The 18822-nt window shown below is 36.8% G+C and overlaps 1 protein-coding gene across 4 annotated transcripts in view; it reads left to right on the top strand.

Moving 5' to 3' along the window:
• The first annotated feature begins 833 nt into the window (after window positions 1-833).
• JAKMIP3 (Janus kinase and microtubule interacting protein 3) overlaps window positions 834-18822 on the top strand; it is a 54162-nt gene continuing 36173 nt past the window's right edge. For all 4 annotated transcript variants that reach the window (XM_026065660.1, XM_026065659.1, XM_026065658.1 and 1 more), the window contains exons 1-2: window positions 834-968; window positions 10407-10904. In XM_026065660.1, coding sequence (XP_025921445.1) covers window positions 834-968; window positions 10407-10904 — 633 coding nt within the window. The remainder of the gene's footprint in view (window positions 969-10406; window positions 10905-18822) is intronic.

Here is an 18822-nt window from a genome sequence, read left to right as displayed (position 1 = left end):
AACATAGGAACATCCTGCCTGTATTGAAAATAGTTTTCTCGGTTGTTGCTGTCTCCAAGCCATGATGGTGCTGGGGGATAGCACAGGATGTCCCTCCAGAACATCCATATCATCTGCACTAAGTGAATTCACGTGCAAAAGAAGTGACCGAAAAGAAAAATCTATAGTTTGTTCTTCAAATCTTTTGCTCTAGAGAGATGAAAACAAAAATATTATTACACTTGAGCTCTGTCCRGCCCTTACTTCGTGTTAGGGTAGAGCCACTTTAACTTTTGTGTGAGCTGATGAGTGCCTCTTGCTTTCCTGAAATGGATGATATTCAGCTGCCTTCTGTTCCTTCTCTCCATGTATAGACAGTGATGCAAGGCAAAAAATGGCTCTAAAGTTCATGTTTTAAATTGTCTTTTGTACCCTTAATGTACTCTCCAGGTGGTAATGGGTGGGATGCTTTATGGCACAATCTGTTTCTGTGTTGTGTGGCCTGTCCTGTGAAACACTATCAGAAGTGTTTATTATAATCTGTCTGACCTGTGTAAATTGAAATCCATGGGAAAATGGTGCACTGCTGGTTATATACACGTGTGTGATCACAAGAATTACCTTTGAGTGAAATACCTTTAAATTCTGTTGAAAACGCTTAAATCTCGCTGTACGCTTGTTGGCTAACTGTGGAACCTGCTCAGCTCTGGCACTTTCACAGCAGTTATGTGATTTCCCTCCTTCTAGGCGAGTAAGAAAATGTAGTGGGACGGAAGCAAGGACGAGAAGCCTCGAGTGGTGGAACGGAGGGGTCTCTGCTTGGGATTTCCCCTTCCCCGTCGCGCTGTCTCACAATGTCAAAGAAGGGTGCCAGCATCCGAGCTAAGGGAGAAAAGCCCGATGCCTTAGCTGCCTTGCAAGCTGCCAATGAAGAGCTCAGGGCAAAACTCACAGACATTCAAATAGAGCTCCAACAAGAAAAGAGTAAGGTGTGCATCCTTTTTTCTTCCCCCGTTAACTAAAATTAAGATAATCTGTTGTTTCTGATTTCTGACCACTATTCACCTTTCCAAAGTGATGGATGAGTTGGAACCACTTTTGATATCTGCTGTATAGCTTTTTTCAAGTAGACAGTCAGAACTGTTGGCAAACTAGCCACATCCTGTGGTTAATTTTGCTGGTGTATGCACAGCATACTTTAAGAAAGGACTTACCATTGTGTTGCTCTAAGCACATTTGTGATCACTGTTTAAAATAGCTGCAAGTTTAGCATTAAACTCAACAGAATGTAGTATGTAATACTTTCATTAAGAAGTTATTTCTGAGAGTTACTTTTAAATGCTTTCCTTCTCACTGTATTATTTAATAGCTGTCCCAGCTGACCTCTGTGGTGGCAGAAGCAGCTGATTTAGCAGCAGACACCAAGTACTAGAAGAAACAGTTCTACCACGAAAGAAGAGTGTGCCATAAATCTGCTTGAAAGTGTGTATCGTGCAAGTGGGAATGGCAGCTTCTGTTCTAGTAGCTTTAGTCTAATTTGCTACTGAAATTTAGCCTTAAATAGTTTTGTATTGAGAAGTATAAAACTTAGAATCTTTAGGAAAGTCACTGATAAACTAATTAGAGCTGGTAAATACATTTTGCACCACACATAGCTGACTTGCAAAGGACTTTGAAAATAAAATTTTCAGAGTGCATATMCCTTAGTAACTGGAACTCACATTATTTATGAAACAAAAGATAACCCCTTTATTTCTTATTTTAAATTTGTTTTCTTTGTATTTAAAAAAGAATATAAGACAAAAGATTCCTTATCTCTAAAAATGATGGTACTTCAGAGGTACAGCTTTGTGATGGGAAAACTAAATAGTCAAAATTGCAAATTCTTTGGCAGGCAGTGACTCAGCTGTATACAGAATGCTTGTTCTTATGAGTCAGGAAGAAATTAAGTTGAAAAATTACATACCTAAATGCCAGAAAAAGATCTGTAAAAATAAACATCTGTCCAAAACAGATGGCATAATCATAGCAGTAGGCTGAAAGCTGTCCACATCTTTTATTTTTCTCACTAGGACTTTTTCCACTAAATATTTACATTTTTTTTCATTCTCCTTGTAGACAATTTTGTGTTATTCAGAAATTCTCTTTACTCATTCTTTCTCTTTACTGTTTACATTAATTTTATTTTTATTTTTTTTCTCAAAATCCTTCAAACTSTCTGTACAGAATTTTTAGATGTATGGACAGTAGGCCTAGCTTCAGTCTCCTGCTGTGATTGCCAAAGTTTAAGCAGCCACCATTTCTCTCTGAGCCTTTGTGAGAGAGACAACCTATGTATGAGCCTGAATTTTAAGTTTTAAGAGCTTGTAGTAGTAGCCTTCAGCCCATTTCTCAGTGAGAGCATGACAAACTTACTTGCTTTTCCCTAATTCCCCAAATTAGTTCACACTGATGAACTTTGGGTTTTTTTGTTCAAGAGTGCTAATACAGACATGCATTATCATGCCAGGGACAGAATTATATTCTATATTTTATCATGAATTTGCGTCATTATTTGGCATTGTAGACTGTAAATCTCATTTTCAAAGAAGCTTCCAAGGGTAGATATTGTTTTTTAAAAATAGAACTATGTTTTAGAAACATGTTGTGATGCACAGTTTACAGTATTGAGTACTGATTTTCTGTTCCCCACCTGCATCCTTTTTGATACAATGGTTCTCATCATGGCTTCTCTTGTTTTCATGATATGGTTTTAAACTGAAATATCATTTGCTTCTTCTGTGGTCAGATACTGTTAGTTATTCTTACTGCATAATTCATTACTGAAAAAGCATGTGATAAAATGCAGTTATTTTGGCCTTTGCAGAAGTTTGGATGGAACTTTGTAGGTCCCGCATATGCATGTGCACACAGCACAGTTTGGGTCTGTGTGTCTGAGAGTGCCAAAATAACGACTTCGGTATCTGGCTCTCGTGTGTTCTTTCTGGGGTGTGGTATACCTGCAGATATCCAGCTGAACAATAAAGTAAGGACTTAGACTTACTCCTTAAGATGCTGGCATTTTTTTTAAATGCATGTTATTTTAAACAATAGTCTGTTTCTAAGCAGTTACCCTGAGAACCAAACAGAAACTGTTCTAGTTCGATCCAGGTTCAGATTCTTTTCTGCAAGTTTCCTGGCTTATTCGTCTTTTTTCAAGACTTAGTCTTCTTTCTGGTATGGCTCTGCCAGGCAGAGGACAAGCAGGGAGAGCTGGCTGGTCTTGAACTCAAGGCRGGCACCCTGAGACCACGTTTTTTTTTCTCCTGGGTGCGACCCAGTGTCCGAGTAGCCTTCCTTGTGTTCAACTGCCGTGATGCATCTGTGTTGATCATACACCGTGCTTGGAATAAAAAAGAGATGATGAGGTTGATAGGAGTGATCTATGTAGATCATTAAATGTAGTGTGACCATATTTGTAGGATATATCCCTAACAGTCAGAGCACTGGATAATGTTTTTCATAAAACAAAATATCAGTGGCTATCTCATATACTTTATGTAATGTTTGGATATTAAAGTTCACTTGTTTTTTATTGTGTGAATTTATAATACTTATTTATATTGCATTAATTGATGTTTTTAAGGCACTAGATTTGGCATATTAAAGAGTCTGTGAGATTGCAAAGGACTGATATTTAATTATTAAAACAAAATATAAGGTGTTAAATTCAACAGTGGTGCTTAGACTATTATCCTTATTATCAGTTACTTGCAAAATGACAGTGATACATTTTTGTTTCTCTTTTTCTAAATGTACAGAAATTTCCATTTATGTTTATCTGTAGCAAAAGAAAGGTCTTTCCACAAATTTATCAGGGTTCTTTTTCTTATTTTCACAAATTACTTACTGCTTAGAAGAATTCTCTAAGTTGTCTGTAACGTCACAAGTTTTTTTCTTTACATTTGCACTGTTTGGGTCTGTAATCTTTGGAGTGTTCTTATTTGTGAGACAGGCTTAGGCTTATTATTAGTAAGGAAACCTTATTATGTCAACTGAGGAAGAAAAATGCATTTTTACTAAAGAGAATTGAGTTGAGCATTTCTTTCCTGATGAACACTTACATAATTAATTATGATGCAGCAGAATACCCATTTATTCATTTCAGTATTTAGAGATGTGCGCAGGCTGTTTCAACAAACGTTGTAGGACAGGAAAGACAGAGCAAAAGAAGGTGCACTCCCTGCCCTCTACTCAGTGAAGACAGGCACGTAGGTAGTTCTTTTTCTTCCCTTTCCCCTTAGCACAAACATTTTCTGTTTCTCCTAACACCCATTTTTCAAAGGTGACAGGAGAGCGTGGATGCATATATCCTATATCCAGGGTCATCTTTACACGCTGGACTCTTTGACTATCATTCATAAAGTAGTATTCAAATATTTGTCAGTATAATAATTTCAATTCACTTGAACAAGCTCTGTGGACCAAAGTGGACCTTTGCTCCAGCATGGCTCCTTTGCAAGACTGGAATGTGTTATGAGACCTCCTGAAAACTGTTTAAAACAAGCTTTCAATGGGTTTCTCTAGTAATGATCTCTCTTGTATTTTTTTATGATGTCTCTTAAAGCTAATTTTTAAACAGTACATCTCATCGACCTGTATGGGAACAGAACCGAGTAACTGTATTTGTAGTAGTTGTGCATAAAGACTTGCAGTATGTTAACAAGTCATCATAAAGAATTAAACCCTTTCACCGAAAGCCTGTTCAGATGTTCTTGATAGACTTCAGTGGAGTTTGGATCCTGTCCTAACCCTCTGTTTAATTAAGAGTTCTCTTTCCTGTCAGGTACATTGCTTATCATTGCAGTTTTCAGTACTCACAAATGTGACTTATTATATGTAAATGAATATTAGAGTTTTAGCACTCACTGTTAAGGAGACCCAAATAGTTTGGAATGCCCAGTTTAGTCACTGAATARCCAGGATATACTGCACAAACCTGCTTATATGTATACCAAAACACTACATGTTATTAGTTGCATGCTTAGAAAATTTCATGGCATTTATTAGCTGTCTGGTTTTTACTAACTTTGTTTTGAGGGTAAAATACAAGGCAAAAGTTGGTAGGAAAAAAGAAGGTAGATTTTATCTTTTTATCACTTTTTAAGCTCAGTGCAAAGCAAATTTTTAACTATAAGGAGAATGGCATTCTTTATGTGAAATGAATCTTTAATGTTTTATTGATATCACTATGCATTTGAACTTTGATATGATACATATTTGCTATGCAAGTCATTGAACTTATCGCTACATGTGAAAATAGAAGCATTTGCATTTTGAAAAGTGAAAAAAGTTGATGAAATATAAGCTGTGAAATATGGTGAGAATCTGCTAAAAAATCTGGAAGCGTATTTGCTTTGATTTTACAAAAGATTTGTTCAGCTGAGAAACTGAGAAAAAGGCTATTAATGTGGGAGAGATATTGCCTACAAGAGCATTTTTTTTCTGAGGACATCTCATGATTTAAAATATAATTGAAGAAAATGAGTCTTTGAAAAGATGTCATTATCTGTGTTCTACTGTTATCTAGATAATGTTTTATTTGCACCTATGTTTAACTTGCACTGACGCACCTCTAACGTTGTGAACATGGGGTTATTAGAAAACCATTACGATTTCCCAATGACTTCCTAGGAAATGGTTTCTCAGTGTACAGTAAGTCAATAAAAAATAATTAATCAAGCTTTCTTAGTCTTCCTACAGAGACTAATACTTAGAAGCCATTCATAGGTAGGAAAAAAYGCACATGCCTGGCAGGGAGGCGGCATGGGATGACTGGTAGGTGATGCCAGGTTTGTTCCTGGAGACTGTGCTGTCACCAACGCACTGACCAGTAACCCTGAATTTCTTTTGTTTTGCATCTGTTGAATGCCCTGTTGAACAGGTACCACTCTGCTGATCATCTGTGCTTGGCTTTACCTCTCCTGCGCCTAGGCTAGGTAGAATATGCGTGACCRGAGGTGCGTTGCCTCACGGGGGAGGCGTGTAACCTGCACGCAGCCTGCAGCGTGGTGCAGCTGGAGACCAGGGTACCAGAAGCAGTCTAGCTGTGGCACCACGCAAGTTCATCATGGAATAATTTAGCTAGTTCTTGGGATAAGGGGTTAACTGGCCTGAGTTGCTCTTCAGTGTGCTGCAGCTGGTCCCAAAAGCACGCAGCTTTTGGTATCTGAWCTAATTTATTTGAAGCTAGTTTGATTTTCTGTGTGAGGCCCTCTTTCCACTCTTTTACTGGAAATTAATATCTTTCTGTTTTCTGCCAGCAAAAAAAAAGATTATTACACTGGTTGTGCAACCTTTTGACTCCAAAGACTTAAATTTATATTTATTTCGTGCACAGATATTTGATATTTGCGATCAAATAGCTCTGTTCTCCTCCCACCCTTTTCCCAGAACAAAACCAAATAACTGGTCTTAATTTAGACTGTATTCCTGCGAACTTTTTAGGCAACAAATTAGTTGGTATTTTTAGAAGAGTAGCTGCAACCCATTTGAACTTGCTACTGCTTTGAAGCCACTTGTAAAGAAAAAAAAAAAAAAACAGCCCAAAACCCCCCTGTGACCTCCCCCTCCTGGGGTATGGCTGTCCCTCTGTTCAGCGCCTCCATGGGGACTTGTGTGGAGCGAATGGCCTGAAGCCCTTTGTGCAGGACGGCTGCGCCGGGATGATTCGCCTGCCTCTGTGAGCAGGATGAATGCGCTGAACAAAGGAAGGTAACRTGGTGCAACCGCAGCCTCAACAGATCCTTGGTCTAATCAAAACTAAGGAGTCTTATTTATGAACTGCTTCTAATAAAGGCTTGCCAAAGTGAGTCAGTGGTTGCTCCAGGAGGAAGTTTACAGGTTCCACTTACATTTGGCCACTTCATTTTCCAAGATCTACTTTCAAGTTATTAAAATAACACAAAAATGCACAATCTTTCAATTTTTGTCTTTCTGAAAGTGTGAAATTGTGATGCTAACCTCCGAGGTAACACTTCCCAGGAAGATACCAATTTTAATTCTGTTGTAGTCCACTCTTTTCTGGTTTCACTCTAAAGAATTCTGGCTTGTTACTTAGATTAAGAAGAACACTTAGCAAACAATATGCACTTCTAACTTAGGGTATGATTCACTCAAATTCAGCTCATACATTTTCTGTTTTCAGACTTCACCTAAATTGAAAATTTCTGTCCTTGTGTGCTGACCAACTAACTGTCCCAAAGAGCAATTACTTAAGCAGTAATATTTGTCTCATAGTTTTTCCTGTCGTGTTTGAACAGCTGAAAAGCTGATAGCGTACTCTCTATGTTTGGGATAAAGTTACTGGAACCATAGGATTATTTAAGCAGATAATAGTCAAGACGAGGTAAGTTTTGTTGCTAGCAGGCACTGGAATGTGTGAAAAAAGTAAATATTTTTTTTCAGAGTGCTATTTGTGGGTACAGTGAAGGGTAAATACACTATAAATTAAAATGATAACTATTTCACAAGCCTTTTCCTACAGCATTCACAGTATTGGTCAATGAGAGTATTGCAGGAAAAATACACAACTTCTGGGGAAAAAAAAGTGTAAGTAAGTTGTTAATATGGTACGATTTCTTAACTTTTATTTCACCAATATTTAGCTTATTTAATGCACTTCTACCTCCATTCTTTCATCTCAATAGCAACTTTGTCAAAAATAAAATCTGTCTCCTAAAGAAAGTGTTTGTCTACAGAATAGGCAATAATCTTTAGACTTTAACAGTCATTCTCAAAGAGCAAGATCTTATTTAATTTTAGAGCCCTCTCATTTACCTTTGATATTCAATGAAATGAGCCATTGTACTATTTAATGGGTCATAACAAATTCATGTAATATATATGGCTGTTCAATATACAGATAAAAAATAGTAATTCAGCATTAATTTGGAAGTATTGGATGGGATTTTACAAGAAAAGCATAATTTTGACCAGTATAGTTCTACTTACTGATACTGTTCCAATTTTGTTGTTATTTTCTTGTATTAACTCAGTCATTATTAATCAATACACTCAAGTCAGGTTCATTAATTAACCTTTCATTTTTATTTTTTTATTTTAGTCTCTTCCACTCTGATTCTTTTCCAAGTTTCTATTGCTATGGGAGAAGGACACAATAACTTCAGTTAAATGCTGGAAAACAGATGATCTGAATCATTGGTCCTTTCTCGTTAGAGATGCAAGAGTTTGCCAGTGCCCTGTGGCTCACTGCTTTTTTTGCCCATTTAGACCCAGTTTCAAATCCCATTGAAAAAAAGGAATTATTTCAACTGACTGTAGTTGTCTTTAAATCCGACTTTGAACTGTTTTTCAAGGCAGAAACCTCCTTGTAGTAAGCTGTGACCTTTTGAAACCTGCTCAGCCAAGCTCATAGGGTCTGCATGGCTGCAGGGATAGAGGACCTCTCAGAAACACCTTTTTTTAATTATTTCTGCAGCAGTTTGCTAAGAGGAACCTCTCATCAATCAGTGGAATCTGCTGTCATTTAAAATTTTCTGATGCTTCTTACCCTATTTAATAACCAAGTTAGTAATAACAGTTATTATCCCACTTTCCATTTCTCTATACTGTTTTCTGCTCCATTTTCACTTAAATATACTATGTGGATGAGGAGAAGAAACGCCCTTCTAAAAGCCTCCAAACGAACCATCTGAGTATAAGAGGATTACTGGGCCAGGGAAACCACAGATCATGTAACCTTAGTGGATGTTGGACTCTCTTTATGGCTTCATCTGGGACTTGGATCCATTTCCCTTCTGTCAGATTCCAAGGCCCTACTTAAATATGAGCTTCCCAGACCAGATGATTGTACCAATCACAAATTTGCACTGCAAAACCAGTCTGAGGAATTACCTTAGAGGCAAAACTGTAGGAATTCTTCTTTGTTGGATTTAATAAGAATCTGGGATAAAATTACACTTACACAGTTCATCATATCATCTGGTAGGGAAGATAAGAAAAAAACAGCTCCTGTATGATTCAAGTTCAACTCCTCTGTTGCTAGTCACATCTCTTACATTTATTAATTTTGAAACAATTTAGTTGTCTTTTTTTTCTTTGTTTTCAGTAAAACATAGGGGAAATCAGTGGAAAGGTTTGCTAGATATACATCTAAGCATTTAGGAAAAGAACAGTTCTTTTAGATGTTGCAGAGTTGCTTTGGGCTCTTTAGTGAATTATGCTGAGAGATGACAATAACGTTTTAGAAGGCAGAAGCTGTTTTCACAGGGAAGTTCAGAGTTCAGTTTGGTTCTGAAGATGAATAAAAATCCAGTATTTCAAGAGCCTCTGAATGGAAAATTCCTCAGAAATATTTTGATGAAAATAAAATGTTTATTTTTTATTTCTCTTATACTTTTATGTAATAAAAGTATAAATGTAGTAAAAGTATAAATGAATTCAAATTTCAGAACATACTGAGTTTCTTTTGGTTTTGTATATGTATAAAGAAGGAAAAAACTAGTTTAGTAAGTGTTGAAATAGTAGATTACTAAATACTAAACACTCATGACTTGTATCCCAGAAAATCATTGACAACTGCTTGCCAACTTTGCATGCTCTTTTGAAAAATCTTACCTGTTGTATATGCACGAATTTTATCTCTGAAGTAGAGATGTATATTCACTGGTTCAATGGGCAAAATTAAAGGAAATAAGCTTAAATTAGTACCTAATTAAAGTGTAACAATTTATAGCCATATCCACTCAGAGTACTAGACATACTTCAAGGGTTTTAGTAATTTTCACTGTTGATTTTGATTAAAGGAGCTACATTGGCTATATTAATTACAAGGTGAATACTATCTGCGTTTCTGGATCAGCTTTGAGAAAGGATGAGTTTCATTAGTGCTAAGACTGGAGATGTTCTCTGAGTATTTATGGTATATACAGAATCATCTTTTACAACTCTGAGTCCTGCTGACTGCGTTACTAGATTAGCTAGTCTGAAAATGTTGTTGTATAGTGTTTGGTAAGGTATATTTTCTTCCCATGAAATGCATCTAAAGAGAACAGATTTCTCTTTCATAATTCTATTGCACAAAGGTAGAGGGAATGGTGAAGTTAAACAAAGGATGTTTTTTGACCTCAAAGCAGTTGTGGGGCAGATATCATTGACCTTATTTTTATTTGGAACCTCTTAAAAAGAAAAAAAAAAAAAGGATGTTTATTATCTAATAGACTATTTGATCATACAGCCTTAACAAAAGGCCAATGTTTAATTATGTGCATGGTAATCCTAATTCACTAGTCACACTAAGGCACAGACATATAATGTTAAATTCTAACATTGTAAAGTGTCTCACACCATCATTTTTAGGTAATATCATAATTAGTATTAATCATTTTATTGATAAATACACTGTACTTTTTTGATTTTCCTTTTAGGTCAGCAAGTTGGAAAGAGAGAAAAATCAGGAAGTTAAGCAGATCAAAGAGCACGAACAGCATAAAAGTACAGTAGTGGTAACAGAGCTCAAAGTCAAACTTCATGAAGAAAAAATGAAGGAGCTCCAGGCTGTTCGAGAAGCACTTCTGAGACAGCATGAAGCTGAACTACTTAGAGTAATAAAAATTAAAGATAATGAAATCCAGAGACTACAGTCCCTTCTGAATGCGGTACGAGATGGGGCTCCTGACAAAGTTAAAACAGTGCTTCTCACAGAGGCAAAAGAGGAGGCCAAGAAAGGATTTGAAGTTGAGAAAATAAAAATGCAGCAAGAAATTTCAGAGCTTAAGGGAGCTAAGAAACAAGTGGAAGAAGCTTTAACTATGGTAATCCAAGCTGACAAAATTAAAGCGGCAGAGATAAGGAGTGTATATCACCTGCATCAAGAGGAAATCAGCAGAATTAAGAGAGAGTGCGAAAGAGAAATTCGTAGACTGGTATGTGTTGTTATCTGTATCTGTTTTTCCTAACACTTATCCTGTTACAGGAAATAAACGGAAGTCCAGTGGTGGACTCAGATGAATGCATGAGGATAGGCATCCAAACTTCAGGAGCTTGCTTCAAATTAGTTTTCCTTTTACTGGTATTAAAGTTTAAAAAAAGTTTTTTAATTGGTGGGATGTTTTATATGGCGTTTTTTTTCCCTGTCAGTGCCTGTTAAGATTGTTCATCTTTCAAATATAAGGAACGAACCTTGTGTTACTAGCTAGATTAGGAGAATTCTACAAAATATTGGTGCTTCTTGGCCCTGAGATTCACTTTCATGTTCTGCAGGATATATTTTAATAAGCCGCTTCATACTGATAGAATCTGTGGGTTTCATGAAGACACACGTGGGAGGAACACACTGAAATTCTAATACCATCCAAGTTCACACTTGTTCTCAAATTTTGGCAGAGATATAACTCTCTGTGGGGTCGGCAGAATGGACTGTCAGCAAATTAAAGAAAAAATATTTGTAAAAATTTCTCTTCTTGAATACACACTACAGATCCAAGTATGTTTCTTAAATCCACAGGTTTTGTTAAATATTATCAACTTTTCTCCCTTCATGATATTTGTGCAAGTCAAAATATTAACCCTAACTCAAATCATATGCAAACAAGCTATTTGAGTGGGTTAAGTTCAGGTGGTCAGGATATGTGTCTTTCCTCCAGCATGTGCAACCTCCTTAACATTGCTAAAATTGGCATATGCAAAAGAGCTAAAACCAACCCAACCGCAATAAAAGCCCAAGGAATGCTAACTTCTGATGTGTAGCAGACATGGCTGCAAAAGTCAAATGACTACAACTTTGGCTGTTACCACTACAGAATGCAAAATGTGGGTGACACGATAGGAAAATTTTCTATAGATGTTCCATTTCTTTGGAAGTAAAGAATCTTCAAATTTATTTGCAAAATAAAGCACAGTTAATAGTATAGTTTCAATAAAAGGGAAAAGGGGAGAGTGTAAATCTATTTAGGAATATTGTCATGAAAATATAAGAATAGCAGAAAAACTTAGTTTTCATTTTGCATTCTGTAAGGTATAAATAACTTTTTAGGCTCTGCTCTACGTATGTGACACTCCTACTGTCATGACGTGTAAACACAAAAATTCTCTCTCAAGTGAATATTACATTATCCATCACCATTTGACCTACACATTCAGACTGTGGAGCCAGATTAACTCTGTGAGCCAGATTAACATCTATGAGCCATGAATTTCAGATTACTTCAGTGTGAGAAAGACACTTATCATGTATATTTGAAAAAGTGTTCCCCAGTGACGAGCCTTCGATATTCACTAAAGGCAATAAAAATGCCAAAAGAGTTCATTTGGCATCATCCGTCATTTAGCTCCTCAAAAGTGCATCATTCTTCTTTCAATGCACGCATATTTGTTTGTATTGTTACAATACTGCTCGTGTTTGCTAATGACAAAGTCGTTATCTCCAAATTGTTGATGTTAGGAGAAGTCGGATCTGGTAGCACCATAGAGGCAAGGCTGCTGTGGCTCCGTGTCCCCAGGTTCAGCCCGCAGCAAGGCTGAGCATGTATTTTCCATAGGTGTACACACACTCACACAGCATATATATACGTATATACACACACACACACACTCATGGCTGGCCACACAAACAGAAAACAGTGCCTTAGCAGCACACACACAAACACACAGCACTCACAACCCCTTCCCCCTCTATTTTCTCTCCATTTGTTCCTCCCTGATCTTGTAACTAGATACTCAGGACTTCTCTTCTATTTTCTTCAGAAGGAGAGATGAAAATGATCCTGATGGTTGTGTTTTTAAAGGTCAATATACAATTCAATTGGAATTTCTTTAAAATTTAAATTTGAAATGCAGCTGCCTTGTCGCAGTTGTGAGTGTTTGTACTAATCGTCATACAGTTAAAGAATCCGGCCGAAACTGAGGGAGGTTTACAGTAGCTAGATAATTCATGAGGAAGTGCCTGGCCTCTGATGAGGCTAGGAACTGCAGTCCCGTGGAAGGGCCGTGTGTCTTATAGGGAGGACTGAGGTCCAAAGAGAGCTTCTGAGCAAAGGGAAAGTCTTTTCGTGAAACTCTGACAGGCCGTCGCTTTCTGGATTTTATAATCGGGTTTCTCCCCCTGCCGTGTTGCTTCCTTGCCTCACTATTCATCCAAAGTCTTTTGAGTGCACAGCTGGTTTGCAGGACTGTATCCCTTAACTGTTGCTGTAGTTATCAAGAGCATGGGAACAAATGTAACAGCCGTASTCCTGTGATGCATATCTGGGGTCTAGCTTCAGTTTTTCTTTGAAGTTACCTTCATTTGGGTTTTGCCATGCTTTTTTATATTGTTCAGTGTCTCAGTATAAATTCATCCATGCCACTTCTAAGCCATTATCACTTAACTGTTATGTACATGCTAAGAAAACGTGACCAACCCGTTTGCAGACTGGCCGAGTCAAAGCGTGACAGTAGAGCCATGCTTTCAGTGAGTGCCCCCCAAAACCTACACACCAACAGGACTGGTATAGCGTCAGCTGAGTCTTCATGGGCCAAAGTGACTGACACCAGCCCACCATTCATTCCGTTGTCCATTAGTCATTTTAGCATTGCATATCCTTTATTTAACCACCTGTTCTCTCAAGCTTTAGGTTATTAAGCTTTTTTCCTCTCATAGATTATTTTATTTTTATGAAGAGGATATTAAAATAACTTATAACCAACTGATCTATCAATACTGTTCAAATATGCTGCAGTGTAAGTACTTTTCTTACATTACTAGATGCATCGATTTAGTACATCAAAATGAAAGGATGGCTAATGTACATCCTAAATAAACTTTACTGCATTACRTGAAAAGTCCATGCTAATGGCCTCTAATGTAGGAGCTATAAAATAAATATCTTCATAGCTGTAAGGAGTAGAGTGGTTTGATGTTATGTTTTCTAAATTGCCTTTGAAAATCAAACTTTTTTTTTTATTCCTGCTTGAAAGAATCAGATTATCTAACTATACTAATTAAATTACATGTTGCCATCACTTTGCTAGGCCCTGAGTGCTTCCTGAATGACTTTAAGCACTCTCACTTCYATTGACTTGACTGTAATTGTTTTCAATGGGTGGTGTTGGCTGCTGGCACCTTGCAGGGAAGGGCCCTGAGGTTTTGAGGGGAAAGGCTGGTGCCGCTATGTAAGATAAAAGCCGAGTTCTCTGTGCAATTCTCAAAACACTTGAACTATTACTGAAAATCAGTGCTTTTCTCCCTTTTTGAGATATGGGTCATAAATAAGGTATGTTCATTGGCTCTCATCAGAGGAATGTAAAATGCCCCAGTGAGCTGTTACTTCCCGGATGGATGTTGCCTCTGTCAGACCTCGGCTGTGTGGACCCCCAGCTCAGATCAGTGTTAGTCTGAAGATCTCTGGATTGCGTTCCGTCGGGTGGTGTGGAAAGATCAGAGGGTTGCGCAAGGACWGATTTTACCTTCCAGTGTTGCTGTTTGTCCTACAGGTTGTTCTGAGTGTTAGCGGYGAGTTTGTCTGATGTCAGCGCAGATTTTTTCAGCTAACATTTCTTTTTCCTGTGTATAGTAGTTAAGTCTGAGACTGTCGGCTTAACAGCCAACACTCTGTCAGCCACTGTTCTTTTCCAAAACATTAGTGTTGTATATTTAAACTGATCTCAGGCATTTAACTACTCTACCCACTACAGTTCTGTACAAATGGAGAGCCATAAACCCAGCTTGTTAACTCAGCGTAGCTCCATTGAGGAGATTGATTGATTTCTAACCATTTGGTATCTGACCGAGTATTTGTATGTATTCTGCRGTGCATTGCCTCTGGTCCACATATGGGGGTTACATGTTTATGTAAAGGCCATGGCAGACATCCAGTTCTGAATTGTTAATGGATTTTAAAAGCTCTATGATTCATGCACAATGCATTATTTAGTCATTTTAACAAAGGGGGGAAGTAACCTTCCAGCAAATTATTTCACCTTTTCAAAAATACTGCTTTTTTTTAGTCAGAATGGAGAAAGATAAGTTGTACTCCAACACCAGTCGTGTTTAGTTTTGCAATGATATTAAGTCCTTTAAGAGAAAATAATCTTTGGAAGTTATTTATTTCTGATAGGCAGAGTTTTTAATTTTTAATTCAGTTTTTTCATTTTCATATTTACTTCCATATATAGTCAGGTAGAACTTGTTTTAAAAATGTAGTTTTATGTTGTTCCATTATCTTCCTTTCAAATTGAAACTATTTTTTTTTCTTTATTGGACAGACAGAAATACAGTTGTTGATGTCTCACTTTCGATCTTCAAAAAAAGTCAGAGGACCTTTAAAGTAACAGATATGATAGTAAGATGTAGCATTATGAGAAAAGGAGATCTATAGCCATACAAATTTATTTCAAGTGAATAGGATTTTATTTTGGTCATGACCAGTAGAACAACTGCAGCACCTGCTTAACTTCAGGCCAATTGGTCTTCCCAGGTTTTGCCRGATTTTGCCAAGTGGGATGCAGGGTATGTATGTTTAGACTTTCAAAGTAACCAACTTTACCATGATTCTTTCCATTTTGTTGACTTACTACAACAAAATTAGATTGTTGCATTGAACCAAAACCAGCACTACTGGATAAACTTAGTCCTTGCCTCATTTCTAAGGAAAATCCCTGCATTTTTGCCCTCTTCCAGAAGAGAGGTGAGCCCTGCCCATGACTTGGAGAAGGCATAGATACACTGTCATCAATCAAACCAGCTGTGCCTGGATGAGTGATGTAGTCTGTCTCCAGCAGTAAAACTAAATCCAAAATATTCTTGTGGTCAAAAAGAGACTTTCAAATGTGACCACTCTATTTATATTCTCCTGGCAAGGCATGTTTACAACTGGCCCTATGTACGCAGCAAATAGTGTGTCAAGTCGTCTACTTACAGTAGAAGTGTGATAATTGCAGGTGGTGATTTTGTACCATAGGCACTGAGATTGTAACAGCAAGGTGTAATCTCTCTATTTACTATACTCATATTTATGGGAGAAGAATTCTAGCTATTTTTTCTAGTTTTTATATATCAAGTGACAGGGATAGCTATTACATGTTGATGCCAATGGCTTTAGACTAATCCCATTCAGCAGAGCCAAGCATCTTTGAGTTCTGTGAACGCTGCAGGAAAGGAAGAATGTGTTCTGCCAAAGCGTATGTTCAAATTATTCTCCACAATGGACTTAACAGGCATTTCATGTCATAAAGAGTCAAAAAGTTGTATTTTATGTCTTGTGCTTGGGCACTTCTAATTAGATCACATGCTAATAACACTGTGCTCTCCACCAGCAGGACATGCACCAGTTTTGGAATATGATTTGTAAGGTATTTTGCTCACATAGTTGGAATAGCTTTTAATTATTTTTTTTTTGATAGTAACATATGACAAATTATTTTCTACTGGCTTATAGAGGTCAGACGTGAGTCAGACCTAAAATGTGTCTTCTCTTTGCCTTAAGGTATTTTATATAGGGAGCCTTTCCTGGCCACCTACTGAAACGATCAAAGAAAATGGATTCATAATGTCATGACCAACTTCCAAACCCAAGCTGCAGAACTACCTTCTGCGATTTCTTCCTCAGGCTTACGTATATTCCTCAGGCACTCTATAACCTTGGTCTGCTTTTATTTGCCACCTTTTCAGGGAAGAATCATGCCTATACTGCAATCCAGAGTCATGACTGGAATTCATATAAACCCTATCTTTGAGTAGTTAGCATTAGTATTAGAGACATGGTGGACGTTTACAACAGGTGTGTTAATACAAATGTAAAGTTCACCAGGTTAAATACTCAGCTCAGGCTGAGTCCCATGTGCTCTGAAACAATACTCAATAATTTAAGTGAATTTGTGTATATGTACATGAATTGTAATTCTGGATTGTGATGTAGCTACACACAAAGAAGGTATTTGTGCCAATGTAATTAGGTACAACTAAATATTTCTAATGTTCAGCCACAAGCTGTAATGGATATTTTTTCATCAGTTCATCATGCTACAAGTGATAGGTGTTTCATGGTGACTCGTATGGCTGGACTGGCACAGTTAGGCTTTTAGAACCAAATTCAGTAGCATCTTGAATTGATTGTAGCATCTGTAAATTTAACCACCAAATAATTTTTGTTTTATGACTGAGATCAATTCCAATTTTAGGAAGGCGGATGCTTCAATATTAAAGGTCAAAAAATGAATGGAATTACAATTCTTGSGAAAATACTAATTATGAGGAAGCAAGGAGAAATTATCTAGTAGAGGGCAAAGATGTACAGAAGACATGTATTATTGTTGGCTACAATTCCTTTGTGCTTCTTCTTCAGCAAAGTTCATTTACTTGTAATATCTGATATGAAAAAAGATAATAAGATACAGATTTCACATCTATAATTACAAACCTTCACTCAGAGTCTTGTCTTTTCTACTAGACACAGCATAATTTAAAGTTATTTTGATCATCATGACTTAGTGTTTGATCTCTGTTCACACTTGTAGGTTTTGTTGTTGTTTACATGAAAGATAGGATCTTCCCTGCAAACCTTCCTTCATGTCAGTCCTTTTGAAAAATGTTGCAAGGATGTTTCCTACATTTAATGAAAGGAAAGGTCCACACAGGAATATTCACAATAGCCTGTTTAATCAAGAGTGAAAATTGTAGTTTCTTAATTTAAGATGTCTTGTGTTTTCTGTTTGCACATATGGTTTGCGCTGTTTGTGTCTGGCTCAGAAGCTGAAGAAATATTAATATAAAACATGAAAGTCACATTGCAARTTATAACAGTAGGTATGTTAACAACCTCCTTTTTAAAGAATTTCTAATTTTAATAAACTCTTTTTAAATTTGTGCATTTTAAATCAGCTTAAAATACTACAGAAATGTATTTAGTTACATTCTTATGGTTTCCCACTAATAACAACATGTCCTGTGTTAATTATTCTATGCATGTCAAGGGATAAACAGACATTTAGTCATGAATATGGTTTAATGGAGTAATTGGTCTAGAGTTTTGCCTAATGTGGACTAAAATTCAATGTGATAGAAGAACATTTAAATTTTACAGAAATGTAAATTGGTCAGAAATGAGAAGTGCTAATAGCAAGGGCAACTGGGACCTCTCGTTCTCCTCTCTCTTTTACAAGGGGATGAAAGCAAAAATCAGAAAGATTGCTGAGATTAGATTTATTAGAGATTGGAAACTATTTATTTTCAATTTAAGRTAAACTTTAGTTGATAGTGACTACTGAAAGGTTTAACAAACTACTCTAATACCTAAAGTAAGATCACGTAGGATTCCAGATGGCTTCCTTTTAGCAATCCAATACCACAAAGAAAATACAAATCTTTTCAGTATCCTTCTGAAACTGTATGTTTACAGGCACATCTCTGCCATTTCTCTCTGTTAGGCAGTGGTRAATCAGTGAAGACGTGGGAGTTAAAGAACAGTATCAGAAAAGTGTAGGAAGCTAGCTTTTTAAATGTCCGTTTTATTGGTGACTGACTTAGTTTGCATCTTCTCCTTTTTGTTCCCTTACGACCCGGTGAAAAATTACCATATTCAGTATTATAAAGATATCTCAACAGTCATCCTGTACTGAAAGCTAGACAAATTATTCAAGGTGAATAATTCTTCCTTGCAAATATGGATTTTTTTCATCATTTGTAGATTGAATTTCATTTACACGAATGCATTTCTTATTCCAACTAAAACAAGACTGCTGTGGGATGGTTTTGTATATTAAAAAATATACAACATTGTCCCTACGTTTTGTAGAGCCTATAAACCTGCTGGTTTTGCATTGCTCCTTTTGTGCCTTACCTAGAGTGCAGTTCTTAAAAACATTTTT

Source organism: Apteryx rowi, unplaced genomic scaffold (assembly GCF_003343035.1).
Source record: "Apteryx rowi isolate R43461 unplaced genomic scaffold, aptRow1 scaffold_23, whole genome shotgun sequence".
Lineage (NCBI taxonomy): Eukaryota > Metazoa > Chordata > Aves > Apterygiformes > Apterygidae > Apteryx > Apteryx rowi.
This window is presented reverse-complemented; position numbering and strand designations above follow the sequence as displayed.